Source organism: Cynocephalus volans, chromosome 16, assembly GCF_027409185.1.
Source record: "Cynocephalus volans isolate mCynVol1 chromosome 16, mCynVol1.pri, whole genome shotgun sequence".
Classification (NCBI taxonomy): domain Eukaryota; kingdom Metazoa; phylum Chordata; class Mammalia; order Dermoptera; family Cynocephalidae; genus Cynocephalus; species Cynocephalus volans.
Genome location: NC_084475.1, coordinates 24,982,607 through 24,992,679, shown reverse-complemented (window position 1 = coordinate 24,992,679; position 10,073 = coordinate 24,982,607). Strand labels below are relative to the sequence as shown.

The following is a 10,073-nucleotide window of genomic DNA, read 5'->3' as shown; positions in this document are numbered from 1 at the left end:
GTGTACAAGTATAATATAAACAATGTGATGTGACATCAAAAAGGTAATACAGCTATATGGGAATATCGAGGATTTGGATAATATTTCTGATCCAAAAAAGGTTATCAGGGAAAAACATTTAGGGAAAGTCACATTTTACTTGAATCTTAAAGGATGGGTAAAATGATGGTGCCGAAACGAAGGGGAAGAATTTCTACTTGTGGTAAATATTGTGTTGAAGGTTTGAGAAAAGAAATGGTAAGATGCTGGAAGCTTAGTTGACTGGTTTGGCTGAGAATAAGAAATGAGTGAGAAGCAGGTCTTCTGGTCAGAAAGGGCCCTGGACACCATACCACAAAGGTTAGACACTATTCCAACATTCTGGTGAGAGTTATTGAAAATTTTCAAGCAGGTGTCATGACCAAAGCTTAGTTCTAGAAAGATAACATATGGCATCACTAGAAAATAAGATTTGAGGATGGAAACTTCAGATTGAGGCAGAATATGTAGGAGGTTATTGTTGTAACTTAGGCCAGAGTTACTGAGGGTATAAGTTAGACTGGCAGCAGGAGAAACAGTTTAAGAAAATAGAAGCTATACTACACATAGTGAATGGTCAAGTGAATCGTGACAATATAATTATATTGACCGAAGGTCAGAGAAAAAAAAAAAAGATTCTGGAGGCTTGAGTATTCAAGGAAGGTTTGAGAGAGGAGGTAGCAATAATAGGAACAAGTGGGGAGGGGCTGTAATGACTCGCAGGAACGATCAGAGGTGAGCATTCCTCTAGAAGTGCCTCTAGAGGTAGTAACAAGCATGGTTGACTGGAACGGAGTGCGTCTACAGAGTAATAGTAGTGACGCTTGAAAGAGACGAGGAACTACTTGTGGAAGGCCTTGAGTTCACAGGTAAGTTTAGGCTTTATTTTCCAGGCAGTGGGGAGCTTACAATGAATTCTGAGTACAGGAGTAACATGATGACTGCATGTTAATTATACTACTTATTTGACATATGTGCTGCCTTGTATTGAATTTTTTAAGTGCTTAATCATATATATTATATAATAATTTCCACACAATTTTCATTGAACAAATGTAAAAATATCTTAGGCAATTTAGTTAAACAGTATTTCACAAACATTTTCAACAATCACATTGTGCTATGGTAGTCAGACTCCATTTGTGACGTTTGACTACTAAAACCCTTCACACCTCTGCACTCCGTCTTCCTGCGCTACCCATCTGGGCAAGGTGGTAATAATCCTGAGTGCTCTCTCCTTTGGCACCAGCTGGGAGTTCAAACCACATGTGGGTATCACCACCCCAAACCCACCCTTTAACAAAACAGAACACCCTAGTCACTTTCCCCTGCTCTCACAAGCCATGCTTGGGCCAGAGTCAACCCTGCTTTCCTCAGAAAGCCTCTTTACATAATGAACATTTTCATAACACTTCAGTGTATAAAATCATCATTCTCGATATTCAAACCGAACTTTAGGTGGAGTTCAATACAGCTCCAGTAAAGTTGTTACAAGTTCAAATTACCCAATATGTTATGAAGGTGAATTGTGAAGTTTCTAGTTTATCTACCAGAACAAAACAAAATTCCCATTCTGTATGTTCAATCTTAAGAGAACATTCAACTACATTGAATTTTTCAAATTAGTTCACAGAGCAGTACAAGGATTAAAAAGAGATGGTATTAATATTATCCTTATTCCCCATATTTTTAAATATTTCATAATATTTTTCATTTTCTTACTATATTTGTATTTTCCTCACATGTAAATCAAGGTGCACACCATGGGTATTATTTGGCATACAAAAAAAGAGGCATGTGGAAATATAATAATACAGTGCATGTTCATCAACAATGATGCAGGTTTTAGAGTGTAAGATTCTGAAGTTACACTGTTACTGCATTTTCATAACACCCTCGTAAGCTTCCCAAGGCAGAGAAAATAATTCAAGTGCACTGCATAAGTATATATTCCCAAAATTATATCTTGATCGACTCCAAGAAAAAAAAAGTTATAGATCCTTCAAACTTAAGCGCCTAACTGTTATTCTCTGTTGTGAAGTATTCTACTGAAATGAGATAAAATATGTTAGTAGAAAAAATATGATTCATTCATAACTATAAAAAGTTTAAATTTTATTAAGGCATGAGATCTATCATACACTGAATAAAACAGTTGAAAAATGTAATGCCAACAGTTAAATGTGAATCCCATTCAAGAACACGCTATTATTCTGGTTTTTTTTATTAAACTCTCCACCGTGGTAACTGTTTTCTTTCCAATTTCAAACATTAAGACTAATTTTTTTTACCACTCTTTAATATACAACAGCTATTGCTCTTCAATGGAGAAAGAAGCCACCATTTCCCCTGCATTATTTCTAACACATATTTAGACTCTAATAACATATTACTTGCATACGATAAATATCCCAGTCTCCTAAGGTCTTGGCCTGCTATATTTCATGGTGAGTTGGTAGAGCTTTTCTTCCCTATTATTCAAAGTGCCGTTCTCTGAACACAAAAAGCATGATGACTGACATCACAGTTTTACATTATTCTCTGCCTCACTTCCATACTCTTTAATTCAGACAATATTTAATTTTAAAAGGCAGAGAACTTAGGAAGTTAGGCAACGAACTTAGATAAAAAATAACCTTCACCTAATAAAGTAGGCCCCTCCATCCTATTGATACTTGCCCAGGTACCATTATGAAAGGTGTGGAAGGATGCATAATACCAACAAATTTCAAAGTTCATATTGAAAGTCATAAACCCTTTTCAATAAACCTTAAATAATTGAATAAAATATTTTATAACCTCAAGGTAATCGACCATTTCTAAATGTCCTGGTACCTCTAACATATATCATGTCATGAATTTTAACATTTTTTGACTTTTAATTATTTTGCGGTATGCAACATCAGATATTAATTTGGAGAAATAGAGAATGAATTATGCCCTGTATAAATCCCCTGATGTTCTACAATTTTGGTCCTTTGGTAATAGCCTCAGCACGCACATTACATTTCTGTGGTTTCACCGAAAATGTGTATTTTGATGTCCAGTGAGTTGTGAAACCTAGGTAAAGCCACATACATTCATGTTATATGATTTCTCTTTAGTGTAAACTGTGATCTCAATTAATACTTGAACTCATGATGAAGAATTTGCCACTCACTTGCAAGGATGATCTCAAGAATGAATTATCTTATGTTGTGCAAGGACTGAACTGTGCTTGAAGACCCTATCAAATTCATTACATTTGTAAGCCTTCTTCTCTCCAGTATGAATTCTCCAATGACTTGTAATGTGTGAATTTCGATGGAAGACCTTGCTACATTCATTACATTTGTGAGGTGTCTCTCCAGTATGAATTTTACGATGACTTGAAAGGTGTGAACTTTGATTGAAGACCTTGCCACATTCATTACATTTGTAAGGTTTTTCTCCAGCATGAATTAGCTGATGGGCAGTTATGCTTGAATGTGCTCTAAAGGCTTTGCCACACTCATTACACTTGTAAGGTTTCTCTCCAGTATGAATTCTGTGGTGCTTTATAAGGCTTGACATTTGACAGAAGCCTTTGCCACAGTCATTACACTTATATGGTTTCTCTCCAGTATGACTTCTACCATGAATTACAAGGTATGAATTGCGACTGAAGACCTTGCCACACTCGTTACATTTGTAAGGTTTTTCCCTAGCATGGGTTACCTGGTGCCTAAGAAGGCTTGCATGTGTTCTAAAGGCTTTGCCACATTCATTACACTTGTAAAGTGTATCACCAGTATGCATTCTGTGGTGCTCTAAAAGGTGGGAAGTTTGACTGAAGACCATGAAACATTCATTACATTTAAACGAATTTTCTCCAGAATGAACTATATGATGATGGGCAAAATCTTCCCTGCCATTGTTTCCATGTTTTTCCAATGTCACTGTGTGAAATTCCTTGTTCTCTGTCACCAGTGGAAATTCGTTGTTCACACATTTAGGAGAGATGTCTGTGTTCACACCTTTGATCCATTCCCACCCAGTTTTCTTACTATTTTTACATGGCTCTCCATGGTCCAGGGCTCTTTCCCTTGCTCCAACACAGTGATAATACTCAACTCAAAATGGGAGATTCCCAGGGAGACCAGGTTCCTGTGGTTCTCCAACATCATATCCCAGTACAGAGCCCTCTGAGCAGGATCCAGGCATTTCCACTCTTCCTGAGAGAATTCTATGGCCACATCCCTGAAAGTCAAAGTCAAGTGTCCCTGAGTAGGAGCCATTCCTGACTCCTTTTCTTTTCTCCTCCTCTTCCAGCCTTCTTCCTCACGTAACAAGAGTCTTTACAAGTCAATTGTGTGGAAAGATGGTCCTCTGTGCAATGCACCAGAGGGATGTAAGTTCCAGGGCACAGAATTAGAGGATTAAGGTTTGCTAGAGGATACTCAATAAATTCTGGTTTTGTTTGCAGATTTTTCGTTTTTTTTGGTGGCGGCCAGGTAGCAGTGATAGAATCCTGGACCTTGGTGTTATCGACACTACACTCTAATAAACTGAGCTAACCAGCCAGTTTCAATAAATTCTTGGCGATTGATTGAACTGATTGAATCATTCTGTCAAGGAAGAATTCTTTCATATGAATAATAACCTCATCAATATATTTCAAGTTTGAATAATGGATTTTCTCTAAATGGGACCTATCTATCCAGTTGGAGCTTGCTTATCCTGGCTCGTAAGGGCCAACTGGTAAAATTTCAGGTGTTTTGTGACCCAGCTGACCTCAAGTTGGTAGCTTTAATTTGACACTTTAAAGTATTTACCTCAGGGAAATTGTCAGACTCTAAAAATCAAGGCTTGTTTTCTGGAGAGTTGGTTATTAAACATTTCCAGCACATCACTGCCTCTCCCTGCAATCCCCCAATCCAATTGTCCTCTAAGTTTTTGATGGCAGAGACTGAGCCTTATTTCTCTCTGTATCCTCAATACAGTATTTGGACATTAACTGTGCTCAATTAATGTTTGCAGAATGGATAAAATATGCTCTTATAACTTTCTCCAGAATGACCATTTCTTCTTCTGGATACACAAAAACGATTCAGAAGAAAATGTCTCAAATAGATGTCTAGATTAGGGATCAGCAAACTATCCCCTGTGGGTCAAATCAGATCCCAGGCCTGCTTTTGTTTTCTAAGTAAAGTTTTCAGTAAACACAGCCTCCCTAATTTATGTATATATTGTTTATGGCTGCTATGGGATACAAGGGTAGAACTGAGTATTTGCGATAGAATGTGGCCCACAGAGCCTAAAATATTTACTATCTAACCCTCCCAGAAAGCTTGCCAATCCCTGATCTACAGCATGGTCCCCTAACTCCCAATAGTTCCTTATAGGTCAATATTATGTCTAAAAAGAGCCACAGTGATCGATAACTGACTATACTGTATTTTCTTACCGATAAATTACTTCACAAATCGTGTCATACATCAGAAGTTTTTAGAAAGTAGTGTAGACACACATAATTACAAAGCTTTCCATAAGTGCAGAGTTAGAAATAACATACAGGGTATTTCTTGGAGCTCCGAAAGACAGACAGAGGATCTCCCAATGGAAGGGACAGACGTCTTCCTGGGGAATGCGGTATAGAATGAGTGATGAAGTTAGGCAGGCGAAGGCACGGGAAAGTTATTCTAGGCAGAGGATGCAGCCTTGGCAAAGTTGGCAGGCAAGATGCAGCATGACAGGGGAAACCAGGCAAAGCTGGGAAGAGATTTTATTCAAATACACGAAGAAATTCCAAGTGACTGGTTGCTTAATGGTGGTGGCACTGTCTCCCTTGAGAAGTAGTGACTACCTCACACCTGGACATAACCAAGTAATCATCCTTCAGCAGACGGCCTTGGGTTATTTCTCCATGTTACTGAACAAGGCTGCCAGAAATCTAGGTGATATCAAATGATGGCATATTGCTACTTATACCTTCAGAACTTCTCTTAGACCCAGATTCCAAAGAGCTCTGCTAAAAAGTAGTGTTTCTGCAACAGTATTTTATCCCAGAGCAGGGTTGGATGACTTGAGAATGTGTCTTTGCATATTCGGGTCAGTCAGGGTTTACATTTGTGCAAAACCGATTAATACACGCATTGGGTGGTACATTCTCTTTAAAAGCAAACGATGACGTCATTTCAAAGGCAGGACTCTCAGAAGTAAAATGATTAACTTCCTGTTTGTTTCCTTATTACACTAAAGATAATTTTTGAACTCTCGTTAATGCCCCTCAGTCTGAACTGCAGCAGTGACTGGGCAGAATATAGAACGAACACGTCAGCTGTAGTAAACCGTCCCGGCTGGGGGCACTCACCGGGCACCCCGGCTCCGCCGCACACACTTTGGGGGGCGCTCGCGAGGGCCTGTGGGCGCGGCGGCCGCTGCCAATTCACGTTGCCCGACCGCCTGCCCCGCCGGGCGGCCCCAAGAGGGCAGCTCCGGCCACGGAGAGTGACTCCGCGGGGCCGCGCAGGGTGGCCCGACCGCTTCCTCCACGTTCCTCTCGCTGTGAGGACCTTTCCTCCATTAGCTCATCCTCCAACTCCCTCACGCGGGAAGTAGGCGCGAGCATCCCCAGCCTCCCACGTAGGCAGCACCTCGCCGCTGCCTTATCACCGGCCCTCGTCCCAGCGGGGGCCGCGGTGCGCGCCGAGGCGAGCCCGAGCGAGCGAGCGGGCGGCCGAGCCGGGCGGGCACAGGGAGACGTTCCGCCCCACCGCCGCGCAGGCGCATCCGCGGCCGCGGCGACCAGTAGTCGAGTCTCTTTCTAGTAATTTCGCTGCCAGTGACGTCATCCCGGTGCGCCGTTATTGCACCTCCTAGGGCCGCGTTGTATTTTTTGGTGAAGGGGGTAAAAAGCTGAACTAACCTACTTGCCCCACGTTCTTTTCAGGCCTTCTCGCCGGACGCGTCTACGCCTGGGCCATGGAGCGGCAGAGGAACGAGGACGCACCCAGGGCTCGCGGCCGCGCCGGCCGGGGATGACTCGGCGCCGCCGCCAGCCGCGTTACCCGGCGTGCCCCGCGCGGCGCCGGCGGAGGGACGCGGGGGAGGGGCGGGGAGGAGGAAGCGGCGGCGGCGGCTGCGGATGTCGCTGTGAACGAGCGGCGTCTGGACACACGGCGGCTGCCGACCCCGAAAACCCGGGCCTGCGCCGGAGCCCAAGCCGAGCTCCGCGGCCTCTCGCCCGTCGGGGCGGCCCTGCGCCCGTTGCCCCTGGGGCGGCGTGTCCCGCAGTCCCCGCCGCCCGGACCGGCCGCCTCTCGCTCGCCCTGTCTCTCCTGCTCGCCTGAGTCACCGCCGCCGCCGCCGCCGCCATGGCCGAGGCTGGGGAAAGCGGCGGCCCTCCGGGCTCCCCGGACGGCGCTGCCGCGGCCGAAGGTGCCGGCGCCCCCGTGGCCGCCGCCTCCGCGGAGCCTAAGATCATGAAAGTCACCGTGAAAACGCCGAAGGAGAAGGAGGAATTTGCGGTGCCCGAGAATAGCTCCGTCCAGCAGGTGAGGCCGCCTGGGGCTCGGCCCGGGCTGGGGGTGGCGACAGGACGCCGCCCTCGGCCATTCTCCGGTTCCGTCCCTTCAGCCCAGATGAGGTCCCGTCCAGGTCTGTGGGTTTGCTCCTCGGGACGCCGCAGTGCTCTGTGGCGAGGCGTCGCGGCCTGTTTGTGGGACGCGCCGACGCCGCTGGGCTGAGGCTGCCGCCGCCTCTGGCGTCCGCCGACCCCCGGCCTCCCTCGGCTCCCCGCCCTCAACCGCCCTTCCTCCAGCTCCTCACAAAGGAAAGGGACCGGTCGCCGGCTCCCGGCGGGCGGAGGCTGGGCGGGGGCGAGGGTGCGCTTCAGCCCGGCCTGCCCGCTGTTTTGTTTCACGAATTAAAAAGAGGGGGGGAGGGATGGTCATTGTTTCACCTGGCCTGGGTCAAGGCCGGTTTGGGGTGAGGAGCACGTGTGCGTTGAGTTTTGCGTGTTTTTTTTTTTTTTTTTTTTGTTTGTTTGTTTTTTGGCGGGTAAGGGGATCGCATCCCTTGCCATGGTGTGGTCTGCACCATGCTCAGCCAGTGAGCGCACCGGCCATCCCTATATAGGACCCGAACCCGCGGCCTCAGCTCTACCAGCGCCGCACTCTCCTGAGTGAGCCATGGGGCCGGCCCTGAGTTTTGCGTTTTGACTGCTAAAATTTTTCCAACGTTTAAAAAAAAAATTAACTAAGACGGAGAAGTTGCTTTCAGCCACAGCTTACGTAAATAGTACTGGGCTTATGGAGAAAAACTAGTGATTTTCATTCATTGATGACTTGCTGTTTTCTTTTTGGTATGTTTGTCATCTCTTAGGTGCCAATCGTCGGGTAGGTTTTTGTTTGATTTTAAAGGGACGGTAGTGATGTTACCCAGATATTAGCTGTCGCAACCGAATGAAAGAAAACAAAATTGAAGTTAATTGCCAAATAATTTACTCCTTAAAGTCTGTTCGGGAATACAGGTTTTGCAGTTAATTAAGAGCCCTGATGGAATTAAACAAATTGTTTGAGTTTATTGTTGAATACATCTTACAGTATTTTCCATAATTATTGATCTCTATTGATCTCAAACAATTTGAACAGGTTATGAGAGGAAACAATGAACAGTTCCTGACATGTACCTATAAGTTTCTCCGGGGACAGTAACTGATTGGAGTATTGGTTTATCTAGTTCTAATGGTGGTCTTTTTTTTTTTTTTTTTTTTTTTTGTCGTTTTTTCGTGACCGGCACTCAGCCAGTGAGTGCACCGGCCAGTCCTATATGGGATCCGAACCTGCGTCGGGAGCGTCGCCGCGCTCCCAGTGCAGCACTCTACCAAGTGCGCCACGGGCTCAGCCCTAATGGTGGTCTTTTTTGTGGAGTGGTAGGGTACATAGTATCGACTGAGAGAAAGTTTTACCAAGTGAATCATTCTTTTTTTTTTTTTTTTGCCTCCCAATACTCTTATAAAAATTTTCCTTAACATTTTTATATTTTCCAACATACAGAAAAGTTGAAAGAATTATACAGTGAGCATCCATATGTCTGTCACTACACTTAGCGTTTTCCTGTATTTGCACTATTATATAATCTAAGTCCATCTCATTTTTTGTATGCATTTCAAAGTAAGTTGCAAATATCAGTACATGTCATTCTTAAAAGGCACTTCAGTAATGCGCATGTCATTAACTTTAGTTCAATTTTTTTAACTTTTTTTTTTTAAGGTAAATTTGACATGCGGTGAAATGCACATGGTTGGCATTCCATGAGTTTTTACAAATACTTACACCTTTGTAACCCAAGCCCTTATTAAGATGTAGAACATTATAATTGACCGGAAAGTTTTCTCTTGCCTTTTCCCAGTCAGTCCAGTCACTCACTTTCCCTTCCAAAAACCACTGCCCCCCATCACAGATTAGATTTGCCTGTTTAGAACCTCTCATAAATGAGATCATATAGTTTGTACTCTTTGGGTAAGGCTTTATTTTCACTCAGCATTGATGTTCTTTTTTTTTTTTTGGTCTTTTTTCATGACTGGCACTCAGCCAGTGAGTGCACCGGCCATTCCCATATAGGATCCGAACCTGCGGCGGGAGCATCGCCGCACTCCCAGCGCCGCACTCTCCTGAGTGCGCCACGGGCTCGGCCCAGCATTGATGTTCTTGAGATTCATCTTTGTTGTGCACATCAGGAGTTCCTTTCTTTTGGTTGCTGTGTAGTTTTTCACTGTATGAATATACCATAATTTATGTATTCACTGTTGAGGGTCATCTGGGCTGTTTCCAGTTAGTTACTATGAACAGTCTTGTACAAGTCTTTTTGTGGATGAATTCTTTTCTCTCTCATGGCTAAATGTTTATAAGTGGAATGACTAGGTCATAGGGCCGCTGCATGTTTAGTTTTTAAAAACTACATTTAAAAAAAATGCTTACACCATTTTACAATCCCACCAGTGTATGGGAGTTCCTGTTGCTCCACATCCCTACTGACATTTGACATCGTCAGTCTTTTTAATTTTAGCTATTTTAGAGGGTGTGTAGCCACAT

General features: G+C 44.0%; 2 protein-coding genes across 3 annotated transcripts in view; one reads left to right on the top strand and one right to left on the bottom strand.

Moving 5' to 3' along the window:
- Window positions 1–880: 880 nt before the first annotated feature.
- Window positions 881–6,607, bottom strand: LOC134364486 (zinc finger protein 665-like). Its single transcript, XM_063080398.1, has 2 exons — window positions 6,439–6,607; window positions 881–4,109 (listed from the first exon to the last, which is right to left on the bottom strand). Exons 1-2 carry the CDS (start codon window positions 6,605–6,607, stop codon window positions 3,193–3,195), a joined length of 1,086 nt encoding a protein of 361 aa, XP_062936468.1. The 3' UTR covers window positions 881–3,192.
- Window positions 6,608–7,117: 510 nt separating this feature from the next.
- The window catches only part of UBQLN1 (ubiquilin 1), a 40,588-nt gene continuing 37,632 nt past the window's right edge, over window positions 7,118–10,073 (top strand). Inside the window, exon 1 of one of the 2 annotated variants that reach the window (XM_063081141.1) lies at window positions 7,118–7,532. In XM_063081141.1, the coding sequence (XP_062937211.1) occupies window positions 7,353–7,532 (180 nt within the window). In that variant the 5' untranslated portion in view covers window positions 7,118–7,352. The remainder of the gene's footprint in view (window positions 7,533–10,073) is intronic. The other variant, XM_063081140.1, reaches the window with a different exon arrangement.

Excerpts from the sequence above, each read along its gene's own strand:
- LOC134364486 (XM_063080398.1), bottom strand. The coding sequence starts at position 6,607 with ATGCTCGCGCCTACTTCCCGCGTGAGGGAGTTGGAGGATGAGCTAATG. Across the intron at positions 4,110-6,438 it reads GCCGCCCGGCGGGGCAGGCG|TTGAGTATTATCACTGTGTT; the intron begins GTCGGGCAACGT and ends TCCCATTTTGAG.